This window comes from Fundulus heteroclitus, chromosome 6 (genome assembly GCF_011125445.2).
Source record: "Fundulus heteroclitus isolate FHET01 chromosome 6, MU-UCD_Fhet_4.1, whole genome shotgun sequence".
Taxonomy (NCBI): domain Eukaryota; kingdom Metazoa; phylum Chordata; class Actinopteri; order Cyprinodontiformes; family Fundulidae; genus Fundulus; species Fundulus heteroclitus.
The window spans coordinates 8,184,821-8,210,451 of NC_046366.1; the positions used below are offsets into that span (position 1 = coordinate 8,184,821).

Sequence of the window (25,631 nt, forward strand, 5' to 3'; positions counted from 1 at the left end):
GATCGCATTGTTGTTAGCACTTATTTAGGTTAAATGGACATTGTTGGAATTTAAAGAAAGGGAGAAAATGCTGTGCAGGTTAGATTGTCAGGTCTGCTCTTGATTAGTTTCCTAGATCACTTGCTTTTATTAGAAAATGAAAACAATCATTAAGGCTTTTCTATTGTGAAGTAAATTGTTTATCCAGAATTACTTAAATGGAAATATTTAATGCCAGCAACAGGGGGCAGCAACATGTCAAAAAATGTAACTCATTCTATGGAAAAACAAGTCATCTTTTTTTCTGTTCTCAGACTGATGATGCTGAGCAAAACTGAGCACAGAGGTATGTCCAGGTTTTTTTTTTTGTTTGTTTGTTTGTTCTGTTTTTCACTTCTTTTAAGAAAGGTGTACAGCAATCTGAGCAAAGCACGTGTTCCTGCTGTTTAAATAAAATATCTGCTAAAATAACACATTGGGGTCCTTGTTAGGTGAATTTAGCACTGTGGGTTGCATTTTTATTCAGCTGCGCTACATAAATAGAATAAAATATGAATCTATAGTGAGCAGAGTGAGTTTCATTTAAATGAAAATGGATGAGTTTATCCAGTCACACTGAAATCAATTGACTTGAACTGAATTAAATCGAGTAAATTCTACCAAAATGAATAAAACAGGGTTGAAAATTAAGTTTGAACAGCACTGAATCAGTTTGCATTGAATTCAAATAAACCGAATGAAATGAAATTCAGTTTAACTACACCAGTAAAGCTAGATAAACTGAAAGGCATTGAACTGAATTGAATTGGTTTGAACAGAACAAAACTCAACTGAGCTACACCGATGTAACGGAATCAAATCCAACCAAATTGAACTGAGTTGAATTAAAGAATGTTGAATTAAACTACTCTGAATTGAATGAAATTAAAATCAAATGGAATTTCCATACATTTCATTACACTTAATTGAATCCCACTGGACTGAAACTCAATGGAAACTGAATTGATTTCAAATGAACTAAACTGATTTAAAATGAGCTGAGCTTAACTGAACCCAATCAAAAGAAAGTGAACTGAGGTGAAAAGGAATTTCTGTATTCTCTGCTTCTCCAGGCGTATGCAAGCTCTTATCCGCGGTGAGGTCGATGTCTGGGACAGAGTTTCATACTGACAGGGAGGAGGACTACAGGTTCCTTCACAGCATGCTGATGGAGAAAAAGGTTCACCTGCTGTTTAAGGTACAGGAGGCTCACATCGAGTGACTGAGCTGTTTTCTCCAGTTAAAGAATGGATGACATCAACTTACAGAGATGGACTGCTAAACACTGGCTCTGGCAGTAGCTCTGGTTGTCAAGTCAAGAAGGAGTAGCTAGAAATATTAAAAACTGAAGTTGTAATGCTTTTTTTTTTTTTTTTTATTGCTGCAGCGAAAGTGGTTCTGCTAAGTCGTCCCTGTCTTGACAGATTCACGAACGGCTGAAGCGTTTTGAGAAGCGAAGCCCCGTTCCCGTCCAGGAGCATGCAGCGAGTCTGGCCTCAGAGGTGCGTGACTCATTCCAAACATCTTTTGCAGACAGACACACCGCTGTGGTTGACAGTATGACAGCTGAGAGAAAAAGGAGCTTTTCTCTGCTCTGTTATATAAGAGACGTCCCTGTCAGCCACACACACACGACAGGAATTTGTTTTATCACTTATTTGTTTGGTGTTATTCCAAGATATTCCAAGTAATTCACGCTCGGAAGATAAAGAACTAACTTTCTGTAATTAACTAGAATAGTAGGTCAAGACATAAAGGACAAGACTGAGTAATAATAATTAGTCTGCAGTTCTAATTTCTGGTTGTTGGAACACAAGAAGTTTTAAATTCAAGATAAAATGTCAAAGCAATTTCCACTGAAAAGTGAAATGGGAGGTACTGATCTCCTTTTATCTCCTTCTATTCCAGTCTTTTTTTCTTGTTAAGCTTCTCTCTGATTAAACTTTTGTTCATCGATCATCTATAGCTTACCAACAACCCCCTCTAGGTATAGGATACATTACAAAACAATAATGTTCTTACACAATTATTCTTTTCCACAACTTCCTATCAATTTTCTGTCTGCCCTCAAACCACCATTCTCTTCTATGATGCCTCACAAAATCATTTATAACCCTTGAACCTTTTTTTTTTTACACAACAACCAACTCTGGGTAGTTTTTACGTGCGCACAACAAGATGTTGCCATCTCTGATCATCACCAGGGGCTTTATAGTGTCAGGATTCTCTGTGCTGCTCTACTCTAACTCTATTCCACAGGTGTGTCTGGTTGGCTGAGGAGGCGTGGCCCACACCTGCAGCTCGTTGCAGGCGGCTTCCTCTGGCTTCTTAAGCAGAGCGCTGACAGATGGAAGACGCCAGAGCCTTAACCAGTCGTGGTACGACATGGCCTCTGTCCCTACGCTCGGACACCAGCTTGTGAGTTTTTGCTCTTCGTTGTTTGACTAATTTTTGGATCTCTGTTTGCCTCAGATTTTTGTGCTTGGATGCACTCACCCGTCTTGACGTCTCGTTCCGAAGAAACAGACCAGCAGAACCGCCTGCTCAGATTTTGCTCTGGCGCTCCCCTCATACTTCCTGGATGTTACCCAGCGAGGCCTGAGTTCCCCTCTCCCGGTTCCTGCTGGTTCTGCATTCACTCTGGTCAATCCATCTGTCAACCGTTGCCGACGAGGTTCGCTCAGGATCCCTCGCCAGTTACATCAGCCGTCCTCAGCCACCAGCCGCCTAACTCCAGCTGAGTAGAATCATAGAGTATTCCCGACGCTACTTCTTCCCGGTTAGGTCCGCCCGGCTAAATGGTAAGCAGCGCACTTCTAGCTATTCCCCTGGTTCAACTTTCAGAGTTTCTGACTTCCTCTTTCTTACAGACTCGCCAGCCTTGACGTTCTGACCCAGCCGACTCACCCGTAGTCCCGTCCTTAGATCTGCTTGTTTCTTATAATAAACATCTTAAAACTGTGTTTTGCCTCCCGATCGTATCTGCATGTGGACTCGTCACCTGAAAACCATGACAGAAGAAGGCTCTGGCCACCAAAGTCCAGCGGATACGTTCGGGCGGCAGTTAGCCGCACAGCAAGAACAGATGCAGTCACTAGGTTTAGCCGTAAATTCAACACAGGAGCAGCTTCATAGATTAGCCGCTCAGTTTAGCCAGCTCATGGACACAGTTACTTCCGCGATGACGTCGCCCGTCACTCAAAACATTAGCACCCCGCCTCCCGTCGCTCCGAGCACTGATAATCAGCTTTGGGCTCCGCCACTTGAGAGCGCGTCACCTAGTCCGGAGAGGTTCTCTGGTGACCATGGGAGTTGCGGAGGTTTCCTTTTCCAGTGTAAACTGGTGTTTAACCGATCCCCCCAGACTTTCGCCTCAGATGAGGTTAAGATATCTTATGTACTACGACTCCTAACAGGTAAAGCACTTAGTTGGGCTGAGGCTCGATTCCCTGATTGTCAGTCATTCGGGGTTACTTTTCAGGAATTCGTTACCGAGTTTAAGACTATTTTTTCGCCCGAGTTAGATTCGGCTCATCAGTCTCGTCATCTCCTTTCGCTAAAACAGCGCGGTCGACGTGTATCTGACTTCTCAGTGGAGTTCCGTACGGTTGCCGCAGCGGCGGATTGGCAACCAAGACCGTTAAAGGCAGTATTTTTTTCAGGCTCTTGATGAGTCCCTTAAGGATGAATTAGCCCGGGTGGAGGAACCCGGGGATTTTGAGGATTTTGTGGCGCTAGCCATCCGGTTGGATACCCGGCTACGTAGTCGGAGCCGAGTTAGACAGAACCAAGTCATGCGATCATCCACCCCTTCCACGCTCACCCATAGGGAACCGCGGTCCGCTCCATCACCTCCTGAACCCATGCAGTTGGGCCAGGTTGGTTTAACCAATAAGGAGCGTCAACAGCGTTTCGCGGGCAACTTATGTCTATACTGTGGGGGGGAAGGTCATTTCCTTAAGGATTGTCCGGTTCGGCCAAAAGATCCAGTCCACCGTTCGTAACGGGGAGAACGGTGGACGTTAATAGTTCTAGCCCCCGAGTAGTAACTAAGGCGCCATCTCTTTCTCGCTTACATTTACCAGTGACGTTAATGTTTGATCAGGATACTTTCGATGTCTCGGCTCTAGTTGATTCCGGTTCGGATTTCAACCTATTGACCAAACCGTAGTGGATCAGCTTCGTGTGCCGGTCGAACCTTTACCCGAGCCTCTCCGGGTGTCGTCCTTGGATGGGCAGAGTTTAACCTTAATCACCCATCGCACTCGACCTCTAGTAGTGATAGTTTCGGGTAACCACCGGGAACAACTTTCGTTTTTTGTGTTCCCTGTAAAGCGTTCACCCGTTGTTTTGGGTTTAGCCTGGTTAAGTGTCCACAGCCCGCAGTTTAACTGGGCCGAGTCCCGATTGGAATCTTGGTCTCCAGCTTGTCATTCTCGTTGCTTACAGTCCGCTCGTCCTGTATCTGTTACCCCTTCCCCTGAGACAGAGTCTGGGGACGTTCTTGACCTATCGCTAGTTCCGGAGGAATACCACGATCTTCAAAGAGTATTCAGTAAGACTCAGGCTTGTTCACTTCCCCCACATCGCCCTTACGATTGCGCTATTGACCTTTTGCCTGGGGCTCCACTACCGGTGAGTCGGCTCTACAACATCTCCAGGTCAGAACGTCAAGCGCTCGAGAAGTATATAGGGGAGTCTCTTGCTACGGGGTTAATCCGTCCTTCATCCTCCCCATTGGGCGCGGGGTTTTTTTTCGTTGGTAAGAAGGATGGAACCCTTCGACCCTGTATCGATTATCGAGGGCTTAACCAAATAACCGTTAAGAACAAGTACCCGCTCCCTCTATTATCCTCAGCCCTCGAACCAGTCCAGAATGCTAAGATCTTCACTAAACTTGATCTGCGCAACGCTTATCATTTGGTTCGGGTGAGACAGGGGGATGAGTGGAAGACGGCCTTTAAGACCCCGCTAGGTCACTTTGAATACTTAGTCATGCCTTTTGGTTTGTGCAATGCCCCGGCAGTTTTTCAAGCATTAGTGAACGATGTCCTTCGGGATTTTCTGAATGTTTTTGTTTTCGTTTATCTTGACGATATCCTGATTTACTCTCGTGACCTAGAACAACATAAACAACACGTCCGTCTTGTTCTCCAGCGATTATTAGAGAATCGCTTATTTGTTAAGGCCGAGAAGTGTGATTTTCACCAGTCTTCTGTTTCCTTTCTTGGTCTGATTTTAGAGGGCGGACAGGTGAAGTCTGATCCAGAAAAGATAAGGGCAGTGGTGGAATGGCCTGTTCCTGAGTCGCGCAAACAGCTCCAACGCTTTCTTGGTTTCGCTAACTTCTATCGGCGCTTTATCAGGAACTATAGTCAGGTAGCATCTCCTTTACATGCTCTCACTTCCCCCAAAGTACCTTATGTCTGGAGTCCAGAGGCCGAGGAGGCTTTCAGTAAACTTAAGGCCCGTTTTTCCCAGGCTCCCATACTAGTTCACCCCGACCCAGCCAAACAGTTTATCCTAGAGATCGATGCCTCTAATACCGGGGTGGGAGCGGTTTTGTCCCAACAGTCGGAGGTAGACTGTAAGTTGCACCCTTGTGCGTTTTTCTCCCGTCGTTTATCACCAGCAGAGCAGAACTATGATGTAGGTGATCGTGAGCTACTAGCTATTAAACTAGCGTTGGAGGAGTGGCGGCACTGGTTAGAGGGATCCGAGCAGCCCATCATAATATGGACAGATCACAAGAACCTCTCCTATCTGCAGTCAGCCCGTCGACTCAACTCTAGACAGGCCCGTTGGTCTTTGTTTTTCTCTCGATTCAACCTCACCATCACCTACAGACCCGGCTCCAGAAATGTCAAGCCTGATGCACTGTCCCGTCTGTTTACATCTTCTGAACAAGAGAGGGAGCCGGAACCGATTCTTCCTCCCACCTGTACGGTTGGAGCACTGCATTGGGATCTGGAGGACAGAATCAGACAGGCCCAACTCTTAGACCCGGACCCAGGTACAGGGCCACCTGGGCTTAAGTACGTTCCCCAGTCTGTTCGTCCTGAGGTTCTACGTTGGAGTCATGACACGAAGTTTTCCGCCCATCCGGGCATTTTTAGAACCCAGTCCCAAGTCTCCCGGCGATTCTGGTGGCCTTCATGGACGAAGGATGTTCGAGAATATGTTCTCGCCTGCCCCGTTTGCGCCCAGAATAAGTCTTCTACACAGCCACCTTCCGGTTTGTTAAATCCTCTTCCCATCCCCAGACGTCCATGGTCCCACATAGCGATTGATTTCGTTACCGGTCTCCCATTGTCCCAAGGTATGTCAACTATTTTGACGGTAGTTGATCGGTTTTCTAAGTCCTGTCATCTTATTCCCATCCGCAAATTACCCAACGCACTCCAGACAGCTCAGCTTCTTATCAGACATGTGTTCAGACTCCACGGCATCCCTGTTGATATCCTCTCTGACCGGGGTCCTCAGTTTATCTCCCAGGTCTGGCGGCACTTTTGCTCTGCTCTGGGTGCCCGGTATACACTCACCTCTGGATATCATCCTCAGACTAATGGCCAAACTGAACGCATGAACCAGCAACTAGAAACTACTCTCCGCTGCCTTACGTCATCTTCACCCTCCGACTGGAACAAGTTTTTGCCCTGGGTGGAGTATGCCCTTAATTCACACATCACCTCAGCTACTGGACGTTCACCTTTTGAGGTTGCTTTGGGATATCAGCCTCCACTTCTACCCACAGAGGAACTCAGGATTCCCTTCACATCCGTCAACGACTACATTGCTCGCTGCCAGGACATCTGGAGATCAACCATCACTGCCCTCACTCGCACCGCAGAGCGGAGCAAGAGGTTTGCCGACCAGCACCGCCGACCAGCTCCTCAGTATCGCCCCGGTCAGAAGGTTTGGTTATCTTCCAGAGACGTTTTATCCAATCCATCCGCTAAAAAGCTTGCTCCCCGGTTCACTGGTCCCTATGAGATAGAGACAGTGATTAACCCGAGCACTGTCCGTTTACGTTTGCCCCCTCACTCCCGAGTACACCCTACTTTTCATGTGTCCCAGATCAAGCCCGTTTTGGACAGCACCTTGTGCCCTCCTTCCGGACCCCCTCCACCCTCCCAGGACAGTCAGAACCCTCGGGTTCTCAGGGTTGTGGATGCCCGTCGGCGAGGTAGGGGTCACCAATACCTCGTCGACTGGGAGGGTCGTAGCTCTGAGGAGCGCTCGTGGGTTTCCGCAGCTACTATTTTGGATAAGGACTTGATTTCAGATTTTTGGGCTACTCAGCCCAGCACCTCTTCGTCTGGGCCGCCAGGAGGCGGCTGTTGAGGGGGGGGTAGTGTCAGGATTCTCTGTGCTGCTCTACTCTAACTCTATTCCACAGGTGTGTCTGGTTGGCTGAGGAGGCGTGGCCCACACCTGCAGCTCGTTGCAGGCGGCTTCCTCTGGCTTCTTAAGCAGAGCGCTGACAGATGGAAGACGCCAGAGCCTTAACCAGTCGTGGTACGACATGGCCTCTGTCCCTACGCTCGGACACCAGCTTGTGAGTTTTTGCTCTTCGTTGTTTGACTAATTTTTGGATCTCTGTTTGCCTCAGATTTTTGTGCTTGGATGCACTCACCCGTCTTGACGTCTCGTTCCGAAGAAACAGACCAGCAGAACCGCCTGCTCAGATTTTGCTCTGGCGCTCCCCTCATACTTCCTGGATGTTACCCAGCGAGGCCTGAGTTCCCCTCTCCCGGTTCCTGCTGGTTCTGCATTCACTCTGGTCAATCCATCTGTCAACCGTTGCCGACGAGGTTCGCTCAGGATCCCTCGCCAGTTACATCAGCCGTCCTCAGCCACCAGCCGCCTAACTCCAGCTGAGTAGAATCATAGAGTATTCCCGACGCTACTTCTTCCCGGTTAGGTCCGCCCGGCTAAATGGTAAGCAGCGCACTTCTAGCTATTCCCCTGGTTCAACTTTCAGAGTTTCTGACTTCCTCTTTCTTACAGACTCGCCAGCCTTGACGTTCTGACCCAGCCGACTCACCCGTAGTCCCGTCCTTAGATCTGCTTGTTTCTTATAATAAACATCTTAAAACTGTGTTTTGCCTCCCGATCGTATCTGCATGTGGACTCGTCACCTGAAAACCATGACATATAGTGTTCCACCATGCATAGCCTTTTGGATGTAGGCCAAAAAGCTTTTGGGGATCAGAGCATGATGGTCTGAATGTTTGCTGCATATGGCTTAAAATTGGACCTCTTTTGGCTTTACTTCAACAACAATTGCTTTTTACAACTCTATAAAAAAATACAATTTATTGCTTATGAGGAACAAACAATAGTTGCCCTGCTGACATATTATCCAACCTGAGCTGTGAATTTGTGCAGCTCGCCCAGGAGTTGTCATGGGCATCTTGGATGCCTTTCTGATTAGTGCTCTCCTTGCCCGACCAGCTGAGTTGATAGATGGACGGCCATGTCTACTGGGGTTGGTTTGCAGTAGTACCATACACTTTCGATATTTTCCGAAAGGTTTGGCATATCGTTTAATGACCCAAAACCGATTTAAATTCTACAACTTTCTCCCTGACCTGTCCGCTGTGTTCCTTGGTCTCATGATGCCATTCGCACACTAATGTTCTCTCACACATCTCCGAGGCCTTCACAGATCAGCTGCATCTGAGTTGGAATCTCTATTTGCATAAGCCTGCCGCACTTTTCAGATTTATATAACAATAATAATTGAACTTTATTGATCTCACAATGGAGAAATTCACTTCTGCATCTTAACCCATCACCCTTGGGGAGCAGTGGGCTGCCACTGTGCGGCACCCGGGGAGCAATATGGGGTTAAGGGTCTTGCTCAGGGACCCAGAGTGCAGGCTGTGGGGATCGAACTGAGTACTTGCAACCTTCTCACAACACAAGCGGGCTGCTATAACCGCTAGGCCACCACTCCATGTGTTTTTAAAAAAAACAGAAAGATGAAAAGCACATTTTTCCATCAGTGGTCACAGGCACCAGACCCCCACCCCACAACCCTGCATGGATAGGCCAGTATAGACGGTGGATTTTTTTTTTTTTTCTGTAATTATACATTACTTTTTGGTCATTGCTTTACTCGGATTTTATTACATAAAATCCGAGTAAAGCAAATTATGGTTTGTGATCGTAACATAACACAATGTCAAAAGTCTTAAGAGGAATGAATCTTTTTCTAGGGCTCTGTATTATCCTTATCTATCCTCTTTTTTTTTCCCCCTTTTAGCTCTACTCTGTCTTCACTATTCGACTGAAAACAGCATTTTTTTTTTTGCCATGTTTCCATTTCTCCTCCCTGCATTTGTCTCTTTTCCTTTAGCCGCTTTGCCTCTGATTTGGTTCGACAGCAACTCTGTGCCTGGCTTAAGTTATGAAGGCCGGTTTGAAGGGCCAAACTGTGGTTCTGTTTCCTCTCACAGAGGCTTCTGTTCGCTCGCAGTGGAAACTAATGATCTTCATGTATATTGTGTCTGAAGAACGCCAAGACGAAGTCATTCCAATAATGTGCTTGACAAGATAGGCAAATGCATGAGGTCGCAGACTGTCTCTCTACTTGCTTCTTACATTTCTTGCACAGTTTTCTAATAATCACCCCTTCAGAGAGCGTGGGCAAATATGCAGCTAACATGTTTGTTCTAAAGTTTTGAAATGACGAACAGGAATATAAAAGAAACTACAGCAGCTTTTCTACTCTTTTTTCCCTGCATCTCGTTTCCACGTCCCTTTATGCTAGCCTGAACTGAATCTCCTAAGTTTATACCACTTTTTTTTCTTCTTTTTGTTTCAGTTGGCAGAAGAGCTGCTCTACCAAGGTTGGAGAGATGAAGTCCAAGAACTGCTTACACTTATTTCCAAGCCTCACTTTAAGGTGAAAACTATTTCTTTCCATGGTGATGAATTAGCTCACTTTAGCTTCAAAAGTCTGTGTGGTCTTGATCCTTACCAGGCTTAAAAGTCTGTGGTCCAGTCAAATCACACGCTGTTCCCCAAAGGGAAGAGACTCATGAAAGAAAAGATGTAATGAAAGTACATCAAAAATATTTATTCAACAGGTTATAGATTCCAAGGGTTAAAAAAAAGAGTAAAAAGGCTATAAACAAGGAATGTTTGAGAGCAATTAAATATACGTCACTAAAATAATTGAAATTTTCACCAAGCCTATCAATCAAGCCTGGTTAAGTAACAAATCCCATCAGGACATTTTTATTAGAACGTAACTGAAGATGTGCACTCAACCCTTTCTTTCACATTTCAGATTTTTCCAATGAACGACACAGCTTGGCTTTTGGAATTGAAAAGTGTGTAACAAAGTCAGTAACATATTTTATCTTAAACACATTCTCTTATTTTTCGCTTATTTTTAACCTCGATGGACATTATGAGGATGAAGATCTTAAAAACTGGTTACCACATAACCGGTTTATGCTGAGTGAATACACTGTGTAAATTGGTTGGAAATGTATTGAAGCGTCTTCGTGTTGTTGTTAAACGCACATCATTACTACTCAGAAATACCGAATATCATCTATGTAAATAAAAAGCATGCAAAATACTACACCGATTTTGTTCTGTTAAGGCTTGTACAACAAGGGCAGATGAATGTGTTCTTTTAAGGCCAATACATCACGGACACAAACATTTGTACTCACGGTTGCAAGAACAAAAGTTTGTTCTAGCCAAAACATTTCATACTTCACAAGAACCTAAATGCAGAATTCCTGGAAGGTCCTGATAGATCAAGCTATCAATCAAGCTCTTCTAATTTCTGACTAATCACACAATATTTGTTGGACACCACACATGAAAACCACTCTGCCCCAAATGTGTGTCAACAACCGTCCAAACCACGGATGAGAGAACAGAATTATGTAATTTTGTTGTTACAACCACATTAAATTATTCTTTTTTTTTTCAGTATATGGGTTTAGTAGTAATTAGGCCTTTAAACAGCCCTTGTGGCTGGTAGAATGGACAGGCAAAGGATCATGGTTAATCCCAGTTATGATTTAACAAAGGGTGGCGTGTGACATCAGGACAGGTTGGTTTGGATAGCTTCTCCACCTAAAAAAAATGACACCATCATTGAAAAATGATCAGAAACATCCAAGTGTGACAAAAAAAGAAGAGAGAAATGCTTTTACTAAATCTGAGAAACATCAATATAGGAATGGTATGACCCAAAGCTTCCCAGAGTAACATGCCTTCATGACAAAAAGATCAATGCTATTCACATAATCTGTCTGAGAGTCTAATGGTTTGTCTAATCAGAGTTAAGTGACTTAGTTTCTGTTGCTGTAATAGTAAATGTAGTAATTACCAAAACATATTCTGTGATGGACTTTATTTTCCTTCTAAGCCAGTTGGAAGCTCTGCTTTTAAAGAAGAAATGAGTTAAATAAGCATGTTCACAAGTAATGCTGTTACAAGTTGAGTTATTTTCCCTGCACACCACCTTGACATTGGATCCACAATTAAAAAAGGTTAATTTTCAAGCTGGCACACATCATTTCAGTTTTTTTCTTCTTCTGTGGAACTGACTGAACACAGGAGCTATATCGGCTGACAGAATTCTGTTTCCTACAATAAACTCAAACATGACTCACACTCAGTGACAAATGAATCCAGCAGTAAAATGTATTCAAATTGATTTCACCACATCCCTCTGCCCCCCCCTGAGAGCTGCCGACATCTGTTAACCACACTGGCACTGAAGCTAATGTTCTCCCAAATGATGTTTATTGCAGTGAGTGGACCCGGAGATGCCCAGACTGCTCCGGAGAATGTTTTCCTATTTCAAACCTGCTGACATCCGCGTCTCAGATGCACTCATACGTTCATAGCTGCACAGAAAGCGTGTTTAAAAAAAAAAAAAACACGAGTTGCCAAATGTTGTGGTTTTTCTTTTTAATTTACGAGGAGCCAAAGCCAGCCGGCAAGTAAAAGTTTGTTTAAACAGCCCTAATGACCTGTTTGTTCTTGGCCGCAGCGCTGGAGCTCACACTTACTTATGAGCGATGCAGGGTATAATATGCTGTAAATGAATGTTTGTTTCATTGAAAACCACCTCCTGAAAGTAGCCAGAGCCGCATTGCTCACGCGCTGGCAGCTTCTGACCAGAGCCGGTGCTGATAGACTCCGGGACGACCGGCGGAGTAACCGACAGATGGATCGTCATGACCGGTAAAACGAAGTTGATGAGCAGATGTTTCCCATGTTTACATTCCTTCCCGCTACAGTAAATCTTCGCTTTTTTTAATCCAGGCTCACGGCGAAAGATTAACAGCTATTCTGAATAATGTTTTTCTCCGCAAGTAAAACACAGGTTGTCACACTGCCGCAGCTCCAGTGTCTTGCAAAAGCAAGCAACACCAAAAATGTCTACGTATTTAATTGGACGTTGATGTGATGGACCCACAGACAGTAGTGCATAGTTCTGAGAAAAATCCTACACTTTTAATTTTCTTCTTGCTGTTTTGTTGTTTCCCCCACAGTTAATGTGGTGAACTTTAAATGGGACTTTCTTCTAGCTTTCTTGCAACAAAAGCTTTCTTTTTGTGACTCTTCCATAAAGGCCAGATTTGTGGAGTGCGTGATTAATAGCTGTCCTGTCCCGTGGATCTGTGCAGCTCCAGCAGGGTTTGCCATGTACCTCCCTGCTACTTCTCTCTTCTTGCCTGGCCTATCACTTTAGGTTATCAGCAGCGGATTGATAAATTAGAAGTCGGGCAAAACGTTTAAGGGTTTTTGGACAATGGACTGAAAAGTGCTCTGTGAGATGTTCAAAGCATGTTTTTTTTTTTTTTTCTAACCTTACTTTGCTTTAAACTTCCCCACAACTTTCTCTCTGACCTGCCCGGTGTGTTTTTTGGTCTTTACTTTTTAATGTTTCCTGCCCTGGTAGCAAACAGTGTTTTTTGTTTTTGCCCCAGTAAAGTTTCCTTACAGTGTTAGTGGCTGATTTGATCTACTCAAGAGATAAAATGGCATAAACCCCGGCTGACAATGGTAATAACTGGCATGAAGGATCACGTCTGGATCAGGCAACAAATTAGACGGCCCATAACAATTAGACACAAAAATGACAAAGAAGACGAAACAAAAGAGGAAAGGGGAATCTGGCTGAATTATAGCGTTGATTAAAAAAAAATACTGATAAAAAATAGTAAAAGTAACAATAATAAAGTTGATAATGTTATTGATAATACGCTTTGTTCACAAACATTTCCTGATGCCCAGGCAGAACAGCTGATTTTTTTTAAATAAATTGATTAAACTACATACAGAGACAATATGTAAATAAAACTTATATATCCTTTTCTTCCAGATTGTGTTGGATCCTAAATAAAATACACGGAAATTTGTAGTTCCGATCAGACGTGTGACATGATTGAAAAGGTTTTGCAAGGCAATGTAAATGAACAGTGCATTATTACCTATATGGAGACTGAGACAGAGGTTTATCAGGTAGCATCAGTGATGTGGGCGGATCCTATCAGGCAAATTAGGTGTGTTGAAACTGGTAGTTTATGACCAGTTTAAATAAAAGGAATGGCTCTGGATTCTGTTGCTGGATTATGTGCTTTTCTGTTGTTTAAAAATCTCATAATCCAAAATCATGGGCGTGTTGCTTTTCACAGTAGACATTTGTGGAAACACATTCAAAGTTTTTTTATTTTTTTATTAACTGGAAGATAATACACCTGGTTATGACTCCCATTATCGTAGAATCCAAGGTTAGATCGTTAACGCTGAACTCCATCTTTACTCACTTTCCTTTCCAGAGTCTCCTGCATACACATGATTCTGTAGCTCAAAGAGACTTTGAGCCTGCTCTGCCACCCCTACCTGATGATGCAATGGAGGAAGATGAAGATTCGGTCAAAATCGTGAGCCTGGTGAAAACCAAAGATCCCCTGGTCAGTATCCTTCAACCTGCAATCAAAGCACAAACACACAGACGGGTTGTCAATCTTATCATTTCATCCAAGTGTTCCCTACTGTGTAAAGATTTAATCCATTGAGTAACATTCAGGTGTGACCCTGTTTGTTTGGTAATTACACACAATTGTAATTAATATTTGCATTTATTCATTACTGTCTAATGTGCCTTTACCTTGTTCTGTGCAGTTTTTCTTGCTTGGCTTTAAGGAAAGTATAGATATGAGACGAAGGACTGGGGAGGATACAGTTGAAGTGGTTGTAGTTACCAATCCCACCGCTAGATGTCACAAAGGTGCAGATGGAAACATTTTAAATTAACGCCAACACTGTGGCCTTTGGAGGGCCTACTGTGCAACAATTCATAAACGTTAACTATTATTAGAAAATACTAACAAATATATAGCTGGTATAATCAAGACACATAATCCATTAAATCTTTTGTTAACAAAAAGTTTTATGTCTCATTTCCTGATGAAGTAAAGTGTTTTCAGTGCAGCACAGGTACCGTGAAATAATTCAAAACTTAAATAATTCTACCTAGTTTTAATATATAAAAAAACTCTGATTTTAAGTGATAATTTCACATTAATTTCTTTGATATGAATTCAATTAACAACAGTTTTATTTATATCCAGCTTTATTTTATCATTAAAAATAAATAATAACAATTATTTACTGATTGCGTTGTGTGCCGTTTGGCATTTTATGCAGCTACAATGAAAAGCTTTCAGAGAGTTTATCCATCCACAGTTACTGAAAGTTACTCAGCCGGATTGAACAATTTGGCAGCCTAAAGGTTAGATTTCATATTTACACCTAGTTTGTCAAGTTCTAAAATGTATGACTCCAAAATCCATTTTAACACCAATGTAAAGCAAGAAAACACATCTCACAGGGGTCATAAAAAAATAACCTAAGTAAGGATGCCCGCTGCAGCCTGTGCTGCATTTGCGATTAAACTTATAACTTCTTTCTTAAAGCCAAGTAATTTTTTCCACGGCTCTTTTCCTGCATATCACGGTGACACACAGCACACTGCAGTTCCAGCTGGTATATTTATCTAAAGGGAAATAATGCAAACATTGACATCATAATGGTGTCATTAGAGCAGAACTGCAAATTAAGAAGGATTGGGTTAATTCATTTTTCTCTTTCTAGCGCACATTGATTAGTTTCATGGCCTTTAATCATAGGTCATTTTCCTGAAGCTGTTCTGCTTTATTACTTATTCCATGTCATTGTCTCTTAGTTTTAGAAAGTTTCCTGGATCAAGTAAAGGAGGAAAAAAAACAAAAATCTAGTGAGGATTCAAGAGCCGCAGACCTTCCCCAATGCCACAGAACCTCTAACTTTGGCATATTAGTGAAAGTACATAAAGCGCAGACTTAGTTTTCTGTCAGAGGCTGGGACAGGTTTTTCACTAAATACATCCAAGCTTTTACACAAAAGAGAATGTTTTTCCATTTCAAGTCCCTTTGATACAATAGAAATGATATTCAATAATAGCCTCAAATTAAATTAGACATCCCAAAAAAAGGTTTTAGTGTGAACGCAGGTTGCATCACTTTCTGTTTCCAAGTTTTGTGGGTATATTGCAGTTCCATTAACATTGTCCTTCCCGCAGCAGAAAAACCTTTTTCGGTGACTCGTCTATCAAATAGGCATTTTTTGCGCACGTTGTTGGTTGCATTCAAAAGGCACTTTGGACCAGAAACGGCGAACATACTTTTGCGCTGATCCTGATCCTAGACTGAAAGAGGACTAACCTTTCTCTGACTTTGTCCCACTGATCGATCCAACATGTTCCCATTTTCCAGACAACAGGGTTTCACCCGAGCGGGAGCTGATTGCAGCCAGCCCACTGCATCAGATGCTCTTTCCATTCTTGCATTGCACCACATCAATAACATCTGTTGTAAATAACGCTGGTTTTGGATAACCTTTTTTCATCTCGTTGTGTGGAACATGAAGGCATCTAAATAGCCCTTTTATGAAACAAAATACTTCATGGGCCAGATAGATCTCTAAGTAAGAAGCTTTCTGTGAAAAAAAAAACAAAAAAAAAAAAACATGCTGTAATATATTCGGGATGTTATTTTCACTCTGTGGTTTGACCTCTTTGCCTCTCTCCATCTGTTTGTTGGCTTTGTCCTTTTGTTTAATGATCTCCACTCTACAGGGAGCAACAATTAAGAAAGACAAATCCTCCGGGGCTATCGTTGTGGCTAGGGTCATGAAAGGAGGTTCAGCCGATAAGAGCGGTAAGTAAATTTTATGATAACCCGGAGTAAAAATACAGTCTATTTTTTTTTTTCCTGTATCAGCATAAAAATATATAACATGGTCTAATTGTTTTCATGTAAAGCAGAAAAATCACCAAGCATTCATGCTGCTACTGCTGACAGAACATATTGTTTATCATAGTTTATAATGTTAGAACATTTATTTATTATTGTGATAGTTTTTATTTCAGAAAAATAGAACGTATACCACGTTCAGTGGTAGTTTTAAAGTACTTACTGTACAGAATATTAAAGCATTTTTTATGTTCTGCTTTTTAGATGGTAACAAATGTTTACCAAGCTGAGATTAACTGGTTACATAAAAGTTAGTTGATCAGCTAGCCTGCATTCAGCTGCTGAGCAGATGATCCACACTTACTGCCAGCTGTAGTTTTGAGAAGAGAGATAAGTGGTGCCCAGGACCAGCCCAGTATTGTATAAGGCCCTGAGCAAAAATGGATTTGGGCTCCCCGGTTTCAGTTCTCATTATTTAATAAATAATTAGGAGTAAATGCATTATGGGGACCAGGTGGTTTCTCTAGCTACCACAACCAAAGTAGAATGTTTCAAAGCAGATTAGGTCAAACTGTGGAGGAAAAAAATGTTATGTTATATGATTTTTTGATTACCTTGTAGTTTCATTGTTCATGAAAAGAGACTCTAGCATTAATACATGTAACAAATATGATAATACTAGCATTGTTAAAGGAGCATTGCGCAAGTTCCAGAGTTTTTGCATAAGTTCGCCCCCTCTGGTGAGAAGTTGAAATGACACCAGTGTCGTGCATGGGCATGGGAGAAGAGGAAAACCGTCTGACGCTGTGACTGCATAGGTCTTTAGTTTAGAGGCGTAATGTCTTCTGAGGTAAGATAGTGATAAATATTGAAGTTAGCCCGCGTTCTCTCGCTAATGCATCAGTGCCAGCAGAGACTCAACATAGTAGCCAGGTGAACACCCACATGCACGCCCAGAGAATTCAGCCAGAATCACTCTCTCATGAACTAACAATCAATAGAGGATAACTCATTTTACATGCCGGGCATGTATGGGAAAGAAAATAAATAATGTTTAACTTCAAAACTTACACCATGCACCTTTAAAATCTAAACTTTGTTGTATTCTAGGTTTTTCAAAAATGTCTCTAACTTGCAAATCACTTTTTTGTAAATCTTAACTAAACCCAAATTTAAAATAGTTTTAGTTTTCCTTCAAATGCTAGTACAAATGAGAAGTTTTGAGCCGTATATTCTCTGTGAGACATCTGGGACTTCGGCTGATCGTGTCTTTTTTTTGTAAGCGAGGGAACAGTGTAGCAGCCTTCTTTCAGCCAGCTGACCAGCAGTACGCAGTATCACATGGGGCAGGGGAAGCACTGTGCTCCTGTTATGCTCCATGCGAACACAGAACGCCCAGGTTACTGCTTCACTTGCTCTGGCATGTCATTAAAAGCTCTTTAAATGGCTGGAACAGGTATGATGGAAAATGTGAGCTTTTAAGCGTTCAAATGCCTGATTTCAATCATTACTCGTATTACAAAAGGATAACAAGGGCGTGATGTGTCTTTTTAACACTTTTAAGGTCTTATCCATGAAGGCGATGAGTTGAAGGAGGTGAATGGAGTTTCACTGGAGCACAGGAAGCCAAAAGAAATCCTACCTCTTCTGGTCAGTCACATCATTCCCTTCATTGTCTCCTTTATACCCTTCCTTGCTCACCTCCTGCAGTAGACGTTTTAGGTTTCTGTTTAAAGATGAAATTTAGTCTGTTTGGTAAAGAGCAAAGCATAAGTTTATTTCTGCCCTGTGATGGACTGGCAACCTGTCCAGGTATTACCCTGCCTCTCGCCCCATGACCGCTGGAGGCACCAACCCCCCCACCCCCCAACCCTGCACAGATGAGCAGGTACAGGTAATAGATGGATACGTTTGTGTCAGTAGTCAGTGGTAGTGCTGAACAAAAGGGAGCATGAGGTAAGATCCACTGAGATGCTTCTATTGAGTGTATTCAGCTATTTTACAAAAGGGTTCCATACAGCCTTCCTAATCCTTTTAAGTGGAATCAATAGAGATACTGTCAGTATGATTCATCTAGATGTTTCATTACTGTCCTCACTGCCATCTGGCCTTATCCCACACCTCTTTGACCTTGGATGTCAGAACTCATGATGTCATGACACCCAACCTAACCATGTTCCAATTGCAAGCAGGACACCGATTTGCACATATTTGTGCTCAGTGACAAGAATAACTCTATTTTTAGTCAATAACAATACATCCCTGCATTTTACGAATTCAAAATCTAAAGGAATGTGTTTGCAAAGTAAGATACAAACAGCCTGAAGTGCAAATAAAGAGTGTGTTGCTGTAAGTTCAGCTACAATATTCATGTTTGGCAGCCATATTGGATAAAGTGCTTGGGTTGGTGGGCTTCTGAATTTCCAAGTTCAGAGATAAAGACAATTGATCCCAGCCTCAGAAACGTGTAAAAAAGGTCTTCATAGTTCGGAAATGAACTGTTTTTTTGTTATTCTGTGTGTTTACTATATCTTGTCTTAACTTGTGTCTATCAATTTTGTACTTGATGTGATCATTTCATCATTTTCTTGTGTCTCCACTGGTCAAAGTCTTTTCTGCATTTAACTTTTGTAAAGCACTTTGTGTTACACATTTCTGTATGAGAAGTGCTTTATAAATAAATACTGCTTAATTGATTGATTGATTGATTGATTGATTGATTGATTGATTGATATATTTGGTAATTTGTATCTTAGAAAAAAATTGCTACCTGTATACAGGACCTGTTTTCAAATATATTGCTTTACTGTTTGAACACATACAGCTATGTATGTGTTGACCAGTGGTGGGTTATCATGGCTCATCTTAGGAGTCTTTTCGAAAGAATTTCATCTGAAGTGAACATTTGCTGCACCCGACAATAGAACTGCCCAGAAAGTTACTAGGGTCGGAAGCACTTTATGTTTCTAACCAACTCATATTAATTTTATTAACTGGCAGAACATAAAATATGAACAGACGTTGTTAATTGTGCCATGTTTGGTGCCCCAAACCCACATAACAGATTTCTGTCTTTTTTCCTTTGGTGTAGGCTTGTTCTGAGGGTGCAGTTAAATTCAAAATTATTCCTGGATCAACTAAAGAGGACATGACATCACGTATGACAAAGGTAAAGCAAATATTACAGCCTGTTCCCTTGCTTTGCGTCTCACTTTCATCTTGTGATGTTTGGCTACGTTGGACTGGTTGCCCAACTGGGATTTATGGAGAAGAAACTGGTGGGACTGTACAGAGATTTGTAACAGTCAACCCATCCCTTGAGCTTTTTCATTTTGTTATGTTTGACTCAAAAACTCCTGATACGACGACACAAATTAACATATAATTATGAAGTGGAAGGAATTAGTAAGTGGCAAACATCTACTTAGTCCATCTGTGCGTAATTTAACTGAGAAAAAGATACAGCTGCTCTTTGAAGGCCTCAGATGTTTGCACCATGAAGACCAAGGAACACCGCAGACAGGTCAGGGAGAAGGTTGTAAAGAAGCTAATAACACAATACCCCAAACTTTAAACGTCTCAAAGAGCGCTGTTCAATTCATCATCTGAGCAGAGCTGCAGATGTTTATAGACATAACTGGACAGGCAAGCTGAGAATGAATCAGAGCAGCAGACAAAGGTTCCACGGAAAAATGTGGAGGAGCTGCAGAGACCCATAGCTCAGGTGTCAAAATAATTTCACAAGACAACAAATAAAGCATGGAAAGGAAAGCTGGTCAGATATGATGGGTGGACAGATGGCACCAAGTAATGAAAACCTTGTTCCCCTTCCAGCAGGACAACAATCCTAAACAAACAGCCCAAGCTACAAAAGAAGGGTTCAGATAGAAGCATGATGATGTATTAAATTAACCGCGTCAACATCCAGACCTCAGTCCAATTAAGATTCTGTGGCAAGACAAACAAAATAGTGTTCACAGATCCATCCAATCTGACTGAAAGGATCTTTTGTTTTTTTAAAGAGGATTGGGTAAAGAAAAAAAGAAATCTCCAGATGTACCAATCTGGGAAAGACCTTAAGCAAACCACTAATGTTTGTAACTGCAGCAAAAGCTGGTTCTACAAATTGTTGATTCAAAGAAGCGGAATCCTCCTCCTTCCATTTCACAGTTATGCCCCATTTAGTGTTGGCCTATTGCATACAATCCTGACATAAACACAATTATCTGTGAATACTTTTGCAAGGCACTGTATTGGATTCATATGGTTCTATTTTTTGCATTATCCAGCTCGCTGTCATTTCCACGGCCTGGTTCTCAGCATGTGCTGAGAAAGTCCGAATCATTTGGCATTTTCTGACGGTTGGGCTCCGTTTATTCAAATCAAAAGAACAAATTGTTATATCTCGCAGAAACATTTGCAGTTTTACAGTCTTTGTGTTGAGAAGGAATTATGGATCCCAGCCACTTTGTATGCAGACTGGATGAGTAAGCTGGAAACTGTTTTGAGAGCCGGCAGCATTTGCAAATTATTTTCAATAATTGGAGTCGTTTCTCAAAAACGACACATGAGAAAGTAAGAAATGCCGTGTTTGCTGTCAGGATACAGATGTTCAAAACAAGCGATGGAAAAGCAGCCAGAGTGCTGAAAAAAAAAAAAAAAGATACAGAAAAGTTGCTTTCCATTCTTCTCACCATTTTGTTTTTTAAACGCTAAAACAGAAACCTTGACTATCCCTCAGCTGTTTGTGCGGGCTCTGTTTGACTATGATCCCACGGAGGATCCGACCATCCCGTGTAAGGATGCGGCAGTGGCCTTCAGGAGAGGCGACGTCCTCCAGGTTGTCAGCACGGATGATGACACCTGGTGGCAGGCCTGTCACCTCGGAGACGGCGGCAGTCGAGCGGGCCTCATCCCTTCAAAGCAGCTGCATGAAAGGTGATCTTTTCATCCCGTCAATCACTCATATTTAAGGAAAGAAAATACAGAAAATGTAATAAATATTTGTTCCATTTTTTTTTTTTAAACCCTCTGTAGAAGAGTTGCATTACAACGACCCAGAGCCCTGTTCGGGCATCAGCACTCCAAACCAGCAGGTGATCGGTCTCGCTCATAAACTTACACCACCTGAAAAGCATAAAACACTTTCCAATCTCTCTGTCCGTTTTGTAATAACTTTTTTTGGTTTTTCTCCACGTGCTCCACAGATGACCGGGAAGGTACTGTACTGTCAGTCTGCATACGCTTTCAGACACTAGCCTTCGTCATAACCCAGGATAAAATAAACGTGTGTGTGATCAGTTCATGGTTTTTGGATTTTTAGACATTTTCAACGTTGACTTACCCAAGACTGGCCCGGATTTTTTCAGGCTGAGACTTTTCAAAGTGCAGAAGTTTAATGAGCTGACTTTGCTGTAACTAAGATCGTTAAAAGCATTAATTAACTAAACAGGCCCCCTCAAAATAGTTTTTTACAGTTACTTACATTTTACAAGGCTAAATTACTTTAGAACTTTTTTTTATTAAGTATGATCTCAAAGTCTCAAAGATGTAATTTTCAGGAAGTATTTTCCCCATTTCCCTTTTCTCTCCTTCCATTTTTCCAGTTACAGAGGATGTAGACTACGGCGCTATAACAGGAATCCACATCGGTGAGATGCTTCCCACTCAAATCCCACTCATACCTACCTGAGGACATTTTCTTTTTTAAATGGACATGTAAAATACATTACAACACCCCGAGTGAGTGGGTGCAGAGAGTATGTGCAATGCAAGGAGGACGCTACGGTGTGTTGATATTCTTCAAACGTAACGTGTCCCCATAAAAACGAAAGTGCTCTTGAAGCGATCCAGTCCTGAAACAAAGATGATTACTTTAAAATAGCAAAACATTTGCAGCTTAAACCAAACATCTATTGGAACAGCTTCAGCCCCTTTAAAACATGCATGTGCATTTTGCTTTGGTTTATGGTACCAGTTCACAACAAACCAGGCAATAAACCTCGCAATAAAAATAAGTCCGACTCATATCCAATTAAAAAGGAACCCAGAGTGGTCTGATACAGTCAAATTGATTTTATTTCAATCCCGATTAAATAAAGTATAATCAGTGCATATAATCTTGGTGAAAGGTGAATAATTCTCCTAATTTAATAGTTAAAAATATTTTACTCCATTCACTATGTTTAAGAACAATTCCCCAGAGCCTGGCTTTGATCATGATGCTGCCATCTTTGCTCTTCATATGGGGCTGCAGCTCATGAGGTGCCTGAAGGCGTTTACACCACATGAAATATTTTCTCTGATTGGTTATAAGTTAATGTTTGTACGTCGGTCAAGCCAAAAATATGTTTTCTTCTTGGGGCTTCTTGGTAGCGTGGTTATATTTAGGAAATAATTGATGATGGCGGTGAATAGCTTAGCAAGGGATCAGTTGGATCCATTATTGTTAACAGAGTTAACATCGACAAACGTGTTAGAAGACAGAACGATTAAGTCAAATTTTTAACCAAACACCACACGCGCATGCAAAGGTGGGTGAATTAAACTGCCACACGTTCAGTACTGTCTGTAAAGGCTCTGCAAGACGGCATGAAGAAAAGACTACTGAGAATAACGGTGGGGGCAGAATAAAACTAAAACCACCACAAGTACTTAATCACTCATCAGTCACTTGAAACACCTCATATGTCACTTCTGTATTCAGAAGTGAAAACGGTGTTGATGAAAATACCTGATGATTCCTCTGTATTTTTTTCTGTCTACAAAAAACTAAATCTAAAAAAAACATCTTTGTTCAGTCATATGAAAAAAAAATCAGCATCATTAAATATTTCATTCTTTGCTGAGAAATGTTCTCACATTAATGTTTAATAGATGTTCTTTTATACATCAGAATAAAATTTTAATGAACAAAATTAATAAAATCTCAATTAAAGGTCCTTTATTGAGCAAAGGTTTCCAGAGGCGTGCTCTGTCATGATTGTGCAGGCGGGTGTTGAGAAGACCCTGGGAGCTATATGATGAGAGGATATTTAGTTTTAACAAATGGAAAAAAATAAGTACTTGCAGAGGTTGCAGGGAGCAATGGGAGGTGACACAACGGAGGATCTGACAAAGGAGAGGAGCTTGAGGTTTAAGCGGAGCAGAAGAAAGCAAAGGGGAAAGGCAGGTGAAAGGAAATAAACAGGTTAACGACAGGTCAACGCAATGACGGTGAGGGACAAGAAAGATAACAGGGCAAACTGAAATCAGGACAGTGATAGAACTCTAAAGAGACTACACTAAAGGATGGATAACAAAAGAAGACATGATCCAAGAACAGCAAAATCAAAACCCAAACACCTAATTATCAGGATTCGCTCCTTCCTATCATCAACCGTAGCGAGAGTCTGTTGTAGGTCCCATGATGGCATTTTAGGTTTTTTGGAGACTTGTTTTAGCATGTCACGTGTTGCTTTCAGGGTAAACATGTTCAGATGGCTGAACCTGGGCTGGTTGGTATGAATCTATTTTACAGTGGATTGGCTTATTTTCATCTTTTTAGACCTGCTTAAATCCCTTCCCAGGTATTGGGTGTCCTTATTTTGGACATAAGTCTTCATCCAAGGACCCAAACCATACGTTCTTCATGAGCAAACGTCTGAGAGGGGTAGTATTTGTTTTCAATTACATGAATTATCATATTGTGTGACTGATGTATGGGACAGTATCCTTCAGAATCACTTAGACCCCCTAATTAGTCTCTGAGTAAGTCCTTTAGTCCTTTGTGGTGCAGAATAAAACTCCAATCAGATCATTTTAGCAGTATGGGCCCAGTCCAAGATGAGCTTACAGCATGTCCAAGAAATCTGCAGCAGGACTCATTTACAGATTACACAATGGAGTTTCTCTGGCAGAAGGATTTAAGATTGGAAAGATATCATTTTATGTCACATTTCTGACTCAACAGAAATGTTGAAAGTTGGAAATACCATGCGAACAAATCTCTTTTCCAGAGAGGAACGTTTTCCTTTGTGCCGCCTAAGAGGAACATATCTAAACAAGCTCACGGAGTTAAATTTAGAAAAAGAAGAGCTGGCATTGCCAGAGTGGTGGTTAACATCATGAGGGAGAAAGAGCCTGCCCAGAAGGGCCAGACCACAGCCGCGTTATAGAAACTGGATGTCAGACAGAACACCAGCAAAGCGTGACAGACGGGGGTTGTGTCTTCACTGAGACATGATCTTGTATTGCTGAACACTAGAGCTTTGATGCCAACAAGGATGGGTCCTGAACTGGGGGTCTGCCAGTCAGTCATTCCCCGCTCCGTCTTTAGAATTGGGCTTTTTAATTTGTTCCGTTGAACAAGCCGTTCTCAGTTGGCTCCATAACAGAAACAATGTTAAATGAATTATTGTTGAAGGCGCAGAAATAAGCAAACCTTGAAATGATGTTATACGTCAAATCAAATAACCATAATTTTGTCACAAAGATCTCAGAAAATTTGCTGAAAACTAAAATGTAAAGCGGTGTTAGTAATTCTGTTTAAAAAAAAAAAAGTTGAGTCCATGGACAAAATGTAGATCAAGCACAAGCCAATATTCTTTTACTAACCAAAAAAATCTAATTTACACATTATTGCATTACTTAAGAGTCATCCATCAGCCAGAAAAAAACCTCATAGGTCATATTTTTGTCTTACTTGTAATGACATCCAACCACCTGAAACTAGCATAACACTTTTGATTATGTTATGATTTTATTGCGCCAAACACCTCAGAAGTTGCATTGCCTCACGTTTGAACCATGGCGTCTACTTTCCCCCAACAACAAGAGGGTCTGTTTTGCAAGAAATAAATACCAGGATGTATGAGCCCATCCAAGAGCATTTTGATGCAAAGGTATTTGTTCAGTTGCGTTCAGATGGAGCGCGAACGTGTCAGGCCAAACGACGTTACGGGACACTAAGTATGCGAAACCACGGAGGCAATTCTAGCAATGCAAAGCATGTGATTTTGGTGATTAAAGTGAAGCCAGAGTGACACGAAACCTGTGATGGATGTGAAGCAACAGTTGCTGGAGTTGAGAGACATAAACTTTTGTGTCGTGCTGCGACAACCAATCAAGAACTGCGTACTGCGGTGTGGCTGTGACGCAGGGTGAAGGACTGCAGCCGAGACGAAGCAGTTTTCATTCAGCATGGAAGACAAGCTGATAGTGGTGGTCTACGATCGGCCTGAGTTGTATGACTCTACCAATTATTACTACCGGGATGAGTCCAGAAAGGAGCAAGCCTGGAGAGAGAGAGAGAGTGAGGAGACTGGAGTGGCAGGGAAGTGAAAGTGTCTC

At 42.0% G+C, this 25,631-nt stretch overlaps 1 protein-coding gene across 3 annotated transcripts in view; it reads left to right on the forward strand.

The window, feature by feature from the left end:
* LOC105930224 (MAGUK p55 subfamily member 7) overlaps positions 1-25,631 on the forward strand; it is a 37,425-nt gene that overhangs the window by 121 nt on the left and 11,673 nt on the right. Inside the window, exons 2-13 of one of the 3 annotated variants that reach the window (XM_012868323.3) lie at positions 294-325; positions 1,092-1,216; positions 1,443-1,520; positions 9,851-9,931; positions 13,845-13,979; positions 16,184-16,265; positions 17,866-17,951; positions 19,393-19,470; positions 21,043-21,239; positions 21,339-21,397; positions 21,509-21,520; positions 21,908-21,952. In XM_012868323.3, coding sequence (XP_012723777.2) covers positions 298-325; positions 1,092-1,216; positions 1,443-1,520; positions 9,851-9,931; positions 13,845-13,979; positions 16,184-16,265; positions 17,866-17,951; positions 19,393-19,470; positions 21,043-21,239; positions 21,339-21,397; positions 21,509-21,520; positions 21,908-21,952 — 1,006 coding nt within the window. In that variant the 5' untranslated portion in view covers positions 294-297. The remainder of the gene's footprint in view (positions 1-293; positions 326-1,091; positions 1,217-1,442; positions 1,521-9,850; positions 9,932-13,844; positions 13,980-16,183; positions 16,266-17,865; positions 17,952-19,392; positions 19,471-21,042; positions 21,240-21,338; positions 21,398-21,508; positions 21,521-21,907; positions 21,953-25,631) is intronic. The other 2 variants (XM_021319442.2, XM_036137974.1) reach the window with 2 other exon arrangements.